This window comes from Protopterus annectens, chromosome 9.part0 (assembly GCF_019279795.1).
Source record: "Protopterus annectens isolate FY-2018-M chromosome 9.part0, PAN1.0, whole genome shotgun sequence".
NCBI lineage: Eukaryota > Metazoa > Chordata > Ceratodontiformes > Protopteridae > Protopterus > Protopterus annectens.
The window spans coordinates 1,305,102,477-1,305,119,006 of NC_056743.1; the positions used below are offsets into that span (position 1 = coordinate 1,305,102,477).

The 16,530-nt window shown below is 45.1% G+C and overlaps 1 protein-coding gene across 1 annotated transcript in view; it reads right to left on the reverse strand.

The window, feature by feature from the left end:
• The window catches only part of CKAP2L (cytoskeleton associated protein 2 like), a gene marked incomplete in the record, with an annotated part of 1,473,239 nt that overhangs the window by 419,612 nt on the left and 1,037,097 nt on the right, over positions 1-16,530 (reverse strand). The window contains 1 exon segment of the mRNA XM_044084267.1: positions 16,003-16,155. Coding sequence (XP_043940202.1) covers positions 16,003-16,155 — 153 coding nt within the window.

Sequence of the window (16,530 nt, forward strand, 5' to 3'; positions counted from 1 at the left end):
TGCCTTGTTGCCAAACAGGCAGTCCTGGTTTAAGGAAGCATCCAGTAATTTCGCTTTAACATGATCTGGCAAGGACTGTTCCTTAAGCCAAGCATGCCTTCTAAGTACAGACCCAGTTACAGCAGCCCTGCAAGATGCCTCTAGTGAATCAAACCCACATTGCAAAGTATGTTTTCCAACTTGTTCAGCTGGATGCAGTAAATTATGTAAATCCTTATTTTCAGCACAACCAGGAATCAACATAATTTTCTGTTTAAGCAATCTAATAATATGCTGCTGATAGTTTAACATATGAAACTAGCAGTTTAAGGCCCTAATGGCCAAAGCTGCAGAAGTGTATACCTTCTTACCCAATCTATCCAGCACCCTGAAATCTCTATCAGAGGGGGTAGGATTTTTGGCAGTAGTAGCTTTAAAGCCCTTGGGTCCCTGTGAAATGGTCTCAGAATCCGCAGTAGGATTTTTAAAGAGGAAGGGACCCTGTAATATCCATCAGGTTTTCTGGGAGCAGGAGGTAAAGATTCAGGGGCCAAGCTAGATTTCAAAAAGGCATCAGCAACAATGTCCAGTACAGGAGGTATGGCTAAAGGCCTGTGCTGGGGAAGGAGTAAGAAATCCCTAAGCCTCTTTTTAGAATCAGAGAAATCCTGACTTTCCCAACGAAAATGCTCCCTGAGAGCATGCAAGGTTTTACCAAAAGAAAAATCCTCTGGGGGGAAGCAGAGGGAATAGAGTCCTCAGCATCAGAATTCTCATAGGTAGACAAGGGTAAATCTTGGTCATCAAAGGAAACAGAAAATTCAGTATCCTGGTCAGAAATATCATAAGCAAACTCAGTCCTAGGTCTCAGAGGGGGAAGGCTGGTTTCCCCTATTAAAGTAATAAGGTCTTCAGCCATTCTTACCATTTGTTTTTTAGGCATAGAGGCCTGACCATGTGGTCTGAGCGTCAGTTTTCTAGGCATGGTCCAAGTTTTAGGCCTTGAAGAAGAAGATGGCATCTGTTTAATACACAAGTCAGTAGGCCTGAATGCACCCGCAGAAGCCGGTGCCTGCACAACGGCTCCGGACCCATCCAAGGTAGACATCCGCAGGTTCCACAGGAAGACAACACAGATACCAAGTTATGGTAATTACATAGCTAATAAATTTGATGTGGTCTCTTTCATTCCTCCCCACATACGAGTCCCCAGCTATGCAACTCCTAGTTGGTGTCAAGGAAGGATATGCCGGAGCCCTGCTGAACCGAATGAAGCTCTGCTCTGGGAAACCAGACCTAGTTTATAATGTGATGCAAATGTGTGAGCCTTAGACCATGTGGCTGCTGCACAGATGTTAACTAAAGAGGACCTGGTAGAGAAGGTGGATGAGATGGACATAGACCTAGTAGAGTGGGCCTTAGAAGGGCAAGTAGCTGCAATCCATTCTTATTACAAACAAAAGTGATACACAGTCTGTAATCTACTTAGTGACACTAACATTTGAAACTGCCTGACCTAGATGACTAGGAGAGAATGACACACAACTGGTCTGACCTTCGAAAGGACTTAGTCCTCTGATGTTCAAACATAACTATATGTGAACATCTACTGAATGCAACAATCGTTCACCCTCATTAGATAAATTTGGGAAGGAAACTGGTAGTTGAACAGTTTGGTTAAGATTGGCTTCGGTGGCTACCTTGGGCATAAAGGAAGGGTTTGTATGAAGGGACACTATCCTTGTGGAATATAATGTAAAACAGCTTAGAAGATAAGGCCTGAATTTCCAATATTCTTGTTGCTGAAGTGATGGCAATGAGAACAGTCTTCCATGAAAGAAACTTTAGATCACAATCACCCACGGATTCAAAAAGGTTTTAAGTCAAGCTCTGCAAAACCACAGTGAAATCGCATGGTGGGGAGGGATCCTTTACAGGAGGCCTGAGGACAAATCTCTTTCAAGAAGGCCTTGCACAGTTTGGAAGCTAAAGGACAATTGAGAACATTGTCGGAATGAAAAGTAGAGATAGCCACTAACTGAAGTTTGATGGTACAGAAGCTGGCTCCTTCTTTGGAGAGAGACACAAGGAATGCAGAACATCTGAAATAGGTGCCAAAAAAAGGTCAAAGTTGTCTTTAAAAGCTCCGAAGGCAAACCTGTTCCACTTGCTAACAAACTTTTAGTAGCTGTTTTTTGAGAGGCTAAAATAATATCTCAGACTGGGGAAACAAGCCAGGATCTTCGAATGATCACTAGAAGTGGAGAAACCAAGCGGCCAATTTGAGGGATATCAGATTGGGGTGATAACCTTTTAAGGAGGTACCGTTTGAGTTCCAGAATCCAAGGAGGATACTTCAAGTGAGACCAGAGGAAGGGGAACCAAATCTGACAAGGCCAAAAGGGAGCAATGAGGATTACCGAGGACTTCAGTTGCTTTGTTTTCTGGAGAAATTTTGGGATCAAAGGTAGAAGGGGATAAGCATAGAGGAGACCGGGGGGCCAATAGTGAACCATAGCATCCCTCAGGGACTCACCCAGAGGGGGGATCAGAGTGAAGTAGTTGCTGCACTTGCTCTGGGGGGGATGCAAATAGGTCGCAGCAAGGTTGGCTCCAATGGCTGAAGATCATGTCCCTCACTGATTGACTAAGGGACCACTCGAAAGGGGTCAGAATGGACCTGCTGAGCTTGTATGCCAGGATGCTGGATTTTCCCGGTATGCGTGTTGCAAGCAGAAAATAATCCAAAGACATTGCCCATTCCCAAATCCTCATGGCCTCTCTGCACAGCGGGTAAGATCGGGTTCCCCTTTGTTTGTTGATGTACCACACCACTGACATGTTACCTGTGTGAATCGCAATCATTCCTACAGGGAGAACATGCTGAAAGGCTTACAACGCAAGGAGGACTGCTCTCATCTCCAGAACACTGATATGCAATCTGGTCTCTGTGTGTGACCACGTGCCTTGGACCGTCTTTACCATGCAATGCCCCCCCTACCCCGGCAGGGAAGAGTCTATGGTCACTGTTGTGGAGGGGGGGGTGGAAGAAGGAAAGGTCTGCCTCTCACAAGTCAGGTCATCCGACAGCAGCCACCATTAAAGATACCTTCGGCAAAATGTAGTCAGCTTGATAGGAATAGATACAGGCTCGTAGAGTATAGACCATTGAGCAACCAAGTCCATTGAAGGACTCATATAAAATATCTTGCAAGAGAAACTAATGGAATGGCAGCTGCCATAGATTCTAGAGCATTAGCCTTGCCGGTGGAGAAGCTAGATTCAACACAGTTCAGACATGATCTCTCAATGTTAGAAAGCAATGAGGGGGGACAGAGGCAATCTGATTCCCTGTATCCAACGTAGCTCTGATGAACTCTAAAGTATGTACAGGGGAAAGGTTAGACTTTGCCAGATTTGTAGTGATCCCCATATGAAAGACTGAAGAAGTAATCTTTGGTCTGCAGTAGTTGATGCCTGGTTGGGCCGGTCATCCAAGTAAGGAAACGCCTAGAATCCCTGCAGTCTGATGTGAGCTGCAACTACTGCCATGCATTTGGTAAAACACCTTGGGGGCTGTGGCGAGTCCAAAGGGCACAGCCCTGTATTGAAAATGACTGCCTCCCAGTCAGAAGCGCAGATGACTCCTGGAGGCTCTATTTTGATGAGATAGTAGCACCCTTTAAATCCACAGAGCACATCCAGCCGTCCTTCTGCAGCAGCGGTTGAATGGACTGAACCATCACCATTTGGAACTTTGCCTTATTTATGAGCAAATTTAACTTACTTAGACCCAGAATGGATCACAGATCCTTGGTTTTCTTTTGGACTAAAAAGTGAGTACACCTCTTGGATGACTTGTTTTTGCAGTAGATTTAGAATTTCTGCTACTGTGAACTTCTTCTCACTGGGTGGAACGTCGGGGAGCCTCTGACTTCTATGGAGGAGAGAAAGGAGAAAGGGAATAGTATAGCTTCTGGATATAAACTTTAGCACCCATTTGTTTCGTATTATATCAGTCCATCGGGTAGGGTGCAGACAGAACCAATCCCCAATTGCCTCCAGAGATGAGCAGTCGGGCAGTGCTTCTGGAGTGCTGGAAGGGCCTATGAGAGAAAGGTTCCCTGAGGTCCCGATTCTGTGACCCCCCTCTGCCTCTGGGGCGGCATCTCTCATTGTAACTTCCTCCTCTGCCCCTAGAAGAGGAATCTCTGCATTGATCTCGGGAAGACCCCTGGGATTTATGGAACCAGGTCTTCCTTCCACTGAGCTGATTTCTGGAAAAGGTGTGCTGTGGAGAGGAGAACTTGACCCCCGACGGCAGACATCGTCTTCCCTTCTTGTTCACTGTGGGTTAGAGTCACTTTGACTGATGGACCAAAGAGCAAAGATCCATTGAAGGGGGCATTAAAAGACTCTGCAAAATCACAAACCCTCATCCAGGCATGTCTCCGAACAGCAATGCCTGAGCCGGCTGCCTGAGAGGCACCTTCCATAGAATGGGAAATCAGCCTCGTGGAAGAAATGGACAAAGATGAATAAGTAGCCAGTCAGGGGGACCTTCTTGAAGTACTCCAACGACATGATCTCTGCCAGAGTCTCTGATAGCTTCTTCACCAGTTCCCTCTGCAAGAGAGTTAAATGTGCCAGGTAGTTCAAAGTCCTCCGTGAGAAAGTGGCCGAGGAGTAAACATGCTTACCAAACCCATCCATCGCTCTGGACTCCCTGTTCGGCAGATGAACGCTGAAGCTCTGTTCTGCTACCTCCTTTTTGGTAGCTGCTGCCACAACCATGACATCCACTGAAATACCCCTTTCTCCAATAAGGTCCATCTTTGGGGGGGGGGGTAAAAATTTGTCTGGGCTCTTGGGGATCAGTTTGAGCGAGTCCAGCTCCTTCCAGGCCGGGATAGACACCAAATCCACTAGCTCATCTGCCAGGGGAACCAACCAGGATGTAGATAGGGCCATCCCAAAGGCATCCAAAAATATGGACTCCTCAGAGGGAGGGAGGTTGGGCTGACCAACCACCTCTCTGCCTCAGGATTTGTAAAATGTCTCCAAAGGAGACATCCTCTGGTGATGATCTGGGGGATCCTTCCCCTTCATAAAAGTCTGTATCCTCTGTGACGGACTCAGTGGGGGAGTCAATGTGCCTCCTTTTGCATGTCCTCTTATGAGGAGTCTCCTCTGTGGGATGATCAGGGGAAGTCTTCGAAAAGGAGAGATTTCCCTCTCGGAGAAGTTCTTGGAGGCCAGTCTGGACAGGCGGACTCGGCACAGGAATGACAGGCTTGAGTCTTTGACCAAGGGAAGTCAGTGGTGAGGGTTGTGGCTCAAAGGGACCAGATCCCTTATAGGTAGAGAAAGCAGTTTCTACCACTAGGAACACCATAGGACCCAGATAATCCCTCCCAACTCCACTGGAGCTGAGGCTACAGAAGAAGTGAGGGCCGGGATCACAGAGCACCGGGTCCTTGACAGAATCAGACCCAAACTGTCCAGCGCCAAAGCACCGAGAGGAAGAGACTGCTCCGACAAAGTAGGAGCCGAATCCCTCCCCTTAGATCCAACAGGACATCCTGGATCCAAGACCCGCTATGATCCGAAGACAATGGAGCCGAGGAGGTCAAAGCAAAGCAAAGGTCGGAGTGGAGGCAGACAGGCTCCATACACTCAACCCCAGATCCCTCAGTTGGCTAGAACCCTGAGACTCCGAAGCTGAGGGAGAGATCTGAGGAGGAGACTGGACATGGAGGGAGAGACTCGCAGGACCCACAAGGGAGGATGCTGTGAAGACCCCCCCAGCTGGATCCGAGTTTTGAGAATCTTCCTAATCATCCTGTCCATGTCGGCCCCCGAAAGACTGACTTGAGCCCTAGGACAGGTGTAGGGCCCTTTACTGCCAGATCCATAGGCTTAGGATTTGAGGTGGAGGGAATGGCAGCTTCAGATCAAGACTGACCTGAAAGGATCAAAGAAGAATTTTGGATCCGACAGAGACAAAGTGGGTCTGTGATCTTTAGTGGTCGAATCTCAGGGCCTCCCAACCTTATCAGGCAGCTCCAAAGGTGCCCTGATTTATGAGGGTGCTTCTTGGAGTCTGAGGATTCAGAATGACTCTTTGGGGGGGGGGGGGTAATGAGCCCCTGGAGAGGAACCAGGCAAAAGGCCCTTCAGAATCTGTTTCTGTGGTCGGCTATAGCTCTTGGGTTGAAACTCTCACAAATAGAGCAGGCCAACCACAGATTTTCTGCACCCAGGCAGTATATACACAAAGAATGTGCACTGGAATGCGGGCACTTACAGCCACATTCTGAGCACTGTTTGAACCCACAGGGTTTGTCAGCCACAACAAAGTACTACCACACTCGCACAAAAGACTTGGGAAAGACAGGAAGGTAACCAGAGAACCACGACAAAACAGTACACACCTGACAGCCAAGAGATTTTTTTTTTTTTAATGTACTAAGAGAAGGGTACAAGAAAAAGGAAGGGAAATAAGAAGGGGAGGAGCCTAACAGCCAACAGTTACTCTGAGAGCGGGAAAAGTTTTAAAACGAAAGAGGCAAGAGACAGAAAACACCATGCACAGTCAGAAAAGGAAGGGGAGGAGGTAAACATAAGAATATAATAGAAAAAATAAACTTATCTGGTTAGAGGAAACCAAAAATACACCACTGACTGCTCGAGACTATTCGCGATCATGTCTGGCTCAGCTGGTGGCAAACAAGATCTGAGTAGGTTGGTTGGATTGTAGGGCATTGTGGGTAGTGAGAGGAGCTCGAGACTTGGTTCCTAGTCTGAAGAAATGTGGCTGAGTCTGATAAGAGGTTGGATCTGTAACCCATACGTGAGGAGGAATGAAAGAGAACATCAGATCTGAAGGCTCTCCCCATGGTGCGTGACACATTCAAAAAGAGCTTGAGTTGGGACAGGAGGTTGGAGACGAAGGCCCGGGTTGAGAGAAAGTTGATGAATCCATCACAGAAGCTAGAGCTTGAGATAGGGAAGGAAAGGAACTAGGAAGTCTAGGGGATGGCAGTGTTGAAGCCACACTGACTTGAGGTACCACTGAAGTTTTTTCATACAGAGCCTGACCACTGACAGCATAGGAATGGTGGAAGCCGTAAAACCCACGGACCCTGAGAAAGTCCCTGTCTGCGAATGAAGCCAGAGGAAGAAGAGACTGGAAAAAAGCAATCAGTGAGAAAGTCTTGAAGGAAGGCAGGTATGCCAGCATGGGAATGGTCTGGATCCTGCAACCCAAAAAAACATGATCCTGAGAAGGAACCAAACCTGACTTTTGAAAGTTTATGGTGAACCCCACAGTTTGCAGTACAGAAACAGTAAATTGGAGGTCCTGAAGCAGAAACTCACGGGACAAGACCTGAATGAGTAGGTCGTCCAAATAGGGAAAGATATGACCCCCTCTCATCCTGCAAAATTGCAACAGGAGCAAGGTATCTGATGAACACCCTTGGGGCAGTAGAGAGGCCAAACAGCAAAACAGAGAACTGAAAAAGCAAGAAGAGAAATGCAAACATTTCCTTAAGAGAGGATGGATAAGAATGTGAAGGTAGGCATCTGAGATCTAGAGATACCAGAAATGTCTAGGGAAGAAGACTAACCGAGCTTGAAGGGACAATGTCCAAAAAGAGGGGACCTTTAGAAAGGTTTTGAGCTGAGAGAGGTCCAGAATGGGTCACCAGATGCCCTACTTCCTAGGAACTAGAAAAAGAAGTTATGTACTCACCATAACATTCCATCTCAGTAGTTAGATTTCATTTGTCATCAACCTGTAGGGTTGTTGGATCCAGACCGGATCAGAGACGGCAGTTTCACCAGCAACTGATCCGAGCTTCAAAATCCTCCCCTTACCTATAATACCCATCCATCTCCTTCCTTCCCTCAGATCGAGTTTGCTATACCCCTTCACATGAACCCGATCCAAAAACCTTTACAAAGAAAAACAGGAGAGCTGCAAAGGCACTCTTCTCCTGTCTGGCCAATGCAGAAAGCACCAAGAGAAGGTCAGGGAGAAGAAGGGAGGGACGTTTGATGACAAATGAAATCCAACTACTCAGACGGAACATTATGGTGAGTACATAACTTCTTTATCTGAAGTATTTAACTTCACTTGATCATCAACCTGTAGGACAGAGTCCCCAGCTACCAAAACCTTGGGTGGCTCTCATGAAAGGATATTTCGGAGCACCGTGGACCCAAAGGATGCCCTCCCTCTGGAAACCATGTCCAATTTATAATGAGAAATGAAGGTGTGACAGGAGGACCAAGTAGCCGCCGAACAAATATTGTCCAAAGACACTGGTAGAATGGGCATTTATCCTACCTGGAAAGAGACATACTTTTATCTTTGTAAACCTGAAGGATGCAAAGGGAAATCCATCTGGCAATAGCTACACCTCAGAAAATGGTTTGCCCAGAAAGGGCATAGCAAAGGACACAAACAACTGGTTAAACTTGCAATGGGCTTTAGTCCTGTGTAAGGAGAAACGTAGCTGCCTATGCAAATCTAACAAATGCAATTTATATTCACTCCTGTTCTGAAAATTTGGAAAGACAGGTAAAACTGATTGATATTTGTTTCCGAGGCCACTTTAGGCAGAAAAGATGGATTAGTATGAAGTGAAACCCTGTCTTTATGAAAAATCATATATGGAAGTTTTACAGATAATGCTTGGAGTTCTGACATTCTCCTAGCCGAGGTAATAACCACTAGAAAAGCGGTCTTCCAGGATAAAAATTTCAAGTCCACAGAAGCAGCAGGCTCAAAGGGCGGAGCAACCAAAGCTTGTAAAACTAGGGTAAGGTCCCAAGGAGGGGTAGGATCTTTAACTGGGGGTCTCAAAAGAAAGGTACCTTTAATAAAGGTTTTGCAAAGTCTGGAGGAAGCTAAAGAAGCCATGTTCTCAACTACATGGAAATTGGAAATGGCCGCCAGTTCAACTTTCACTCTAGATGAGCGGGCACCCTGCTGAAAAATGTATGCCAAGAATTCAAGGACCACTGGAATAGGTGCTGTGAAATGGTCCAATTCCCTCAGAAGCCCAGACAGAAAAAACACTTCCATTTGCTACGGTATATTTTTCTGGTGGGCGATTTATGAGCTGCCTCCAGAATAGTCTTGACCGGGGAAGACAGACCAGGAGTCCTAGCAATCAAGGGAACTGGAGCAGCCAAGCCATGAACTTCAGACTGCCCAGGTCTGGATGAGGGACCCTCGAGGGGTGCAAAATGAGATCCAGTATCGGATCCAAGATGGAACTACCAGATGAGACCAAAGACCGGGAACCAGAATTGGTGAGGCCAGAATGGGGCAATAAGGATGACTCTGCTCCCCAACCAGCGAGCCTTCTGGAAATATTTTGTCATGAGAGGTAAAGGGGGATAAGCATAAAGAAGACCAAAAGGCCAAGTATGGGCCAGAGCGTCCCTGGGGGATTCCCCCTATGGGAGGATCAGAGCGAAAAACTCGCTGCACTTCTCGTTGGAAGGAGATGCAAAGAGATGGCTGCAAGGCCGACCCCACTCAAGGAAGATCTGCTCCACTATAGAAGGATTCAGAGACCACTTGAAAGGCATTAGAATAGTGCTGCTCAGTTTGTCTGCCAGTATGTTGGATCGACCTGGAATGTGCATTGCTACCAGAAAACGGCTGATGGAGATTGCCCATTTCCATACTCTCATGACCTCGCGATAAAAGGGGCAAGACCTGGTTCCTCCCTGCTTGTTGATGTACCAGACCACTGACATATTGTCAGTTTGAATTGCAATCGTTCCCAGAGGAAGAAAAGCAGGAAGGGCCTGCAACGCTAATAAGACCGCCCTCATCTCTAGAACATTGATATGCAATTTGGTTTCATTCAGGGACCACATGCCTTGGGCTGTCCTGCCCAAGCAATACCCCCCCCATCCTAGTTGGAAGGATTCCGTGGTCACAGTGGCTTGGGGAGGGGCTGCAATAAATGTGCATCCCTCTACTAGCTCCAAGGAGCGAATCCACCAAAGGAGGGACTTCCTGGATGCATTGCTTATGTGAATAGAATGCATCAATGGCAGATCCAAAAAGGACCATTGGACTGCTAGTGTCCACTGCAGAACTCACATATGAAGATGAGCACAGGGAAGAAGAGTAATGGTGGCTCCCATGGAACCTAAGGCTCTTAAAACCACCTCGGCTGGAGGAAAAGACTGAAGGATAATGAGCACATGAAGTCGTAAGTTTTGGACTCTCTCTGGAGTTAGAATGACCTTGGTTCGAAATGTATCGATTCTCACTCCTATGTAGTTCTAAGCCCTGAACGGGCTCTAGAGAAGACTTGGATATGTTGATTGTAATGCCCAGCAAGTCTGACAATTTCAGGAAATAGTCTCTGGCCTGACAAAGTAGATGCCTGGTGGGAATGGCAAGGAGCCAATCGTTCCGGTACGGGTAGACCTGTATCTTCTGAAGCCTCAGGTGAGCTATTACTGCCATGACTTTGGTGAACACCCTGGGGGCTGTGGTGAGACCGAAGGGTAGGGCTCAGAATTGATCGTGACTGACCCCTAGCCGAAACCGGATGAACCTCCTGGAGGATTTGTGCATTTTGATGTGTAGTACACGTCCCGGAGATCTACTGAGCACATCCAGTCATTCTCCTGCAGGTAAGGCAGGATGGATTGTAGAATGACCATCCGGAACTTCTTTTTGGCAACTGACAGGCTTAGAGTGGAAAAGTCCAGAAAAGGGCCTTGGGTTCCCCATCTTTTTTGGCACCAAAAAGAACTTTGAATAGATGCCTGATCTAGACTGATCAGACTGACCTAGGGGGATGTGCTGGACAACCGGGAGGTGTTTTGGTGGAATGGGAGGAGTCAGAAAGGGGATTGTATACCCTCTGGATATTATTTGATGCACCCAACAGTTTGATGACACGGACTCCCATGCTGTCAAGGTGCATCGAAAGGCAACCCCCGACTGCCTCCAGAGCAGAGCAGTCGAGCAAACCCTTAGGGCTGCTGTGCAGGCCTGTCCAAGAACGGTTCTCAAGACCCCAAATTTTTCGGACCTCCCCCTGCCAAGGAGGTTGAGGAATGCTTGTAAAGGGGAAAAAAGATTCCATACCATGAAATACCCCTGGCAGATGATGGACAGAACCAGAGAGTCTTGAGTGGCCCTTAAATCCATTTGAATGAGACAGAGAAAGGTTAAGGGACAAGCAAATTTATCCAAAGGAAAAAGTAAGGAAATTGTCAGATGAAAATCTGGTTTGCCCTAAAAAGGTTTCTCAAACAGGGTTCTGAATAGACTTGGGAGTATGTTTCCAGAACCCTTTTAACCCTAGGGTGATACTGTGTGAACAAACGAAGATTTGGAAGGGTAATTCCTCTGAAATGTAGGGATAGGAGAAACAAAAATGTTTCAGCTCCTGCAAGGCCTTACCATTATCCTGGAGGGATTTAAAAAGTTCAGCAGCAGTAGAGCCAAAAAAGGTGTTTTTTGGGTGTTCCTCTAGACAATAATTTTACTTCAATGTCATCAGGCAAGGGCTGAAGATTAAGTAGAGTAATCCCTCAGAACAGAACCAAATGCAGCAGCCCTAGAAAGACATCAGCTGCATCATAACTGCAGTTAATGGAATGGATAGCCACCTGAGAGGTAGAACCCAACAAAGAAAGGGCTGATACCTTCTCTTCAGAGTCATGTTGTTCAGAAACTACTTGAGAAACCGAAACAAAGAAGGGCCAGAATATACCTAGTCATACAAGTCTGGTAATTAATAGCTCTAAACTCCAGGGTGGCAGCTTTAGAAAGCTTTTTTGACCAGCCATTCCATGGCCTTGCTATCCTTATTTGAAGGAAGGAACTTAGTGCAGGGAAACAGCTCAGAAGGTTTGTCAGAAGAGACAGACATCAGAGAAGGATCAGCAGTACATTTATACAGAAATTTGCATTCAGCAGCACCTTGTAAAGTCTTTCTCAGTCTTCAGACCCCATGAAACTTGAATCAGGAGCTACAGAAGTTGCTGAAAAGGTATCCAGGAGGATAGTCAAGACTGGAGGAATGGCAAAGGGTTTGGGAGACTACATCTGGAAGAGTTCATATTACCTCTTCTGAATATCACAAACCTAAGAAAAATCCCACTTGAAAAATTCCATCATACATGACAGTGTCCCCAAAACAGAGTTCTTCTAAAGGAGAAACTGGACTGATAGAATCCTCTTCTTCAGACCCACAGTTCAAAGCGAAAGGGATCTGAAAAGAGTATACTAAGGACTCATCCCCAGAATCCAGATTCTCAGAGGACTCTTGCTCCCTACGTCTCTCAATAGGAGTAGAAGACCAGAGAGGGGCAGGCACAAAAACCCCTTGAGGTTTTAAAGCCATTAAAATTGTTAAACAACCCCTGAGTAATATCTTGCCATTCACCATGGGGATCTCAAATTGCAGGGGAAATATGCTTAGTTTTTTTTTTTTTGCTTCTTTTTATGTAGGACTTCTGCCCCAAAACCTTAGGAGGGTCGGACCCTCACAGACACTCTACAAGCATAGTAAGAATCTCCTCTCCTACTAAAATCTGCAGAACTCCTCTCAGTCCCTCAGAACTCTGATCCATACTGGCCTCTGACAGGATGGCAGCAGAGAAATCTGAAGCAACAATCGGACAATCCTCTAGGCTTTCACCAGCCTTGAGAGAGGAGTCTAGATGGCAGTCAAATCAGACCACAGGGCTTTAAGGCCTTTTTCTTGGCCGGTGGCCGACCCAAAGGATGGAAAAATGACACCATAGCTCCTTGTGCCAACAACATTAGGTGTTGGTTTTCCAGGTTAATAGACAGAGGAAAGGAGACTACACAAGATCTTAGGGACAAACCCTTCACAGACAGAACACTGTGCATGGTTGTGAGAAGTACCCAAACAGAAGAGAAAGTGTTTATGACTATCTTTATGGGGAATCTGCCTCCCATACTGACATTTTCCTTTTCTAGATGACATGTAAGCCAACAACACTAAAACAGAAAAGATAAAGAACACCACCAACAGAGCACTTATGTTAAAACAGCTTGGTAACTAGTACAGAAGAGCATTCGTGATGATGTTCAATGACTGCATTCGGACTAATGGCAAAGTAGTTCTGAGGTGTGTGCATTCATATGCCAACTTTATGCCTTATACCTAGCACAGAGAACATACATACAAAGTACACCACCTGTAAACACCAAAGGCTTTTGTATACTGGATGTTTGGTTATTCTTAGAAGGCGACCCCTTGCGTATGGAATACTGTAACAGTGATGTGGAAGGACATCCACTGTCCCATTACAAGAACCTCTGAGGAGAGGAATATGAGAAAACTTGCAATAGGAAAGTCCGAAGTCATAGATAACGTCAAAATGTACAAGAAGGCACAAGGTGGAGGATCCCTTTCAGGAATTAACTGTAGCATTAGGGAAGGGACTACAGGGAGATGTGTACTGCAACTGCTGCTGGGTATACCTTATATGAAGCATAAGGTCATCTTGGAAAAGATCCAAGTAGCATTGCAAAACTTTTGTTTTTATAGTTATTGGGGGGGGGGGGGGTAAAATACCCTAGAGGTATAACAAACCTCTCATTTGGACAAATGATTTTTATAGTGGGTTTCCAGCATCCTGCATAATCCAAAGCACCTCTTCTGAAAACTAAAATGCATCAGACAGATCATTGAGGCTACTAACATGAGGTAGGTTAGACTTGGGTGCATTAATGACCCTGAGTCAGGAATGCTTAGGCTTGGGTGTATTAATGACCCCAGGTCAGGAGTGTAGAGACTTGTGGGAACTGCAGTGGCCCTCCTTTGCTCAGCTTGACCAGAGGAGAGAAACTCATAATTGCCTTTGAATCACAGGCCACTAAAATGATTCACATTTTGTCTTTTCTTGAATTCTGCAATACTTTGGGGCTCAAGGATGTAAGCGAGAAAAATGAAAAGGCATTCGCTTTTCATTGTTCTTTGCATTGGTATCTGGAGCAGAATTTCTTCCACTCATGCAGAGAGATTTCAGTGGGAATCCCAATCTCTGCCTCAGGCTTTGAAAAGACTTGGGATCAGCATTCACTTGTAGCTGATGTATTTGGATCTGTTCAATTTGATGCATTGAACTCAGGTCTGATGGATGTATGAGACCTGGAAATGGAGGCATAACTGCAAAGTTGTACCACAGGCCATCACTGCCAGCCTGCATAGCTTGTAGGACAAAGTTTTACTATTAATATACATTACAGTGATACTATGAGAAAATGTACAATGTTCTTGGTTGCCAGGTCATCTAAAAGGTTACATTTAGAATGAGGATCATAATCTATTTCAGGCTGGCATGCCTCTTATCAGAGAGGAGTTCCACAAGTCCTGCACTGCCCCAGGTCAGATTTAAGGAGTCTGTGATTAGAATCTGGTACTTTCTGGGATTACACAAAGGGCATCTTTTAGTTACTGAACACTTGTTGAAAACATCAGCTGAACGCCATATTGGAAGACTAAAGGGTTATAGTTTTTTCCCACAAGCTTCTGAAATACTGTAAACATTTAGAATCTCACTTTTGCAGTTAATTTTAATAACTCAAACCGAGGAAAGCTGCAAAACTTTACACTCGTTCGTGCTAAAATGCACTAAACTGCCCTGGTTCCTCACCTATGAGAGAGAGTTCTGTAATTAAGCCCATTTTTCATCTGGACATGGACTTCGAGCAAATTTTGAGACCCTATGACCTGCTCTAGTAATTTCACTCAAAACTGCAGTCTACTTGACTTAATGTGAGGCAGTGCAGGAGGCACTGCTCTGAACATTTGGCTTCTGCAGTGTTCTCCATTCTATGTTCCACATGGCTGTTTAATTTGCTCCAGACCAAAGAAAATCATGCAGCTTTGAGCTTCCAAGAGCCTAATCCATGTAAAACCTTCCTTGTCATTCCTGCAAAGCAAGGACAGTTTTTTAATACTCTATGAATTACTTACATAGTAGTGTTACTTACTGAATTATATATTAAGCATCCTATTATGCATTTACCTTCTCCTAGCTGGTTCAAGCTGGTTTTGTGTTTCACTTTGCAATATTTATCTACGTTACTCCTTATATTATCCAACTATACTTCAAACTAGTTGTATATGACAACTGGCCCCTACTGGCTCTGACTTGTCCATTTTTTTCTGTTGCATCTTTCTGCACCTAGTGCAGCCTTTCTTTAGTGCATTTGTTTAATGTACTGCATTATATATTATCTGTGCTATTTACTGTATTATCTATGCTTATCTAGCTAACTAAATTACAGTGGTATCCCCATAGTGTACAATGAATTGTGTATTTGCATCAGTATATCATATGCTGCTTTCCAAATCCTACCTTATTTGAAGCACCCAAGCTTGCATTATTGAATATGCCTGCCAAATTAGGGCTTCCTTGCCAGTAATTTGTTCCTTATCCACACTAGTCCTTCTCCACATTATTTTGCAGTTTGATATTTGCACTGTATTTACTGCTTTCTAAGCCTTATTTGAGGGGTCATTTGTTGTATTCTTGTGTCACTTTGGTATGTAGTACTGTGTATTTAAGCTGGTCTTATTTCTGGCATTCCAAAGCAGCACTGTGTTCTTGTCTGCATCAGTACACTGTACTGTATTGCTCTCAAAGTTTTTGCAGCACCTGTGCTATTAAAATACCGGTATTGTGTTATTCTACAAGCCTGCTTGTTGGCAGCACCTTAGTCATAAGTCACTCTGGCATACTGTACTGTGCATTTTAAGCCTGTCTTACTTGTAGCATCTAGGTCAGAATTGCATTAAAAACACCTCTCTTGAAGGCATATTCCAAGACAACTGAAAGTATCTTGAGTTTCCAGAATTTGATGATTGTTTTCTGGAAGTCTAAATTAAAAATAGACTGCTTGCAGCAAAGAAATTCCAATACATTTTTAAATGCAGCTTGACAAACATTACTGAGACCAAAGAAAGACTGGAGACACCAACAGTTAAGACATACCTGGGCACCTGCATTAACTGCTCTCTCATACAGTTCGATATCAAAGCAGCCATCTCGTTCTGAAAGACGAGCTTTGCAGATCCAGTACTGGGCAAACTTCTCTGCAGATGGAATCCTTGACAGGATGCCAAGTAGCTTTTCTGAAGGAACACCCTAGAGATAAATTAAAAATATAAATAAAATAAAATAACTGACAGGTAAAAGGTCCAGATGCTTCACAAAACCACACAAATTCATTGACAAGCAGTGGAGGGAAATCACAGCTGTATGAGAATTTTTGCCATAATGTACAGTTGGTGCAAGAACTTAACAGCAGATGTCCTACTGATCACTGTTGCAGTATGCTTAACAGATGGGTTGTAGCTCACTGATGGTCAGCCAGAGTACCAAAGCTTTACTTCTGCACGATGTACACCTGGGTAATAACCTCAGCTCGTAGGCATCAGGATATAAAAAGCAGGATGTACATACAAGATCCTCAAACGATCTCCAAGCCAACAGCGGCCTGAAGACCAAGGAAGGAGAAAG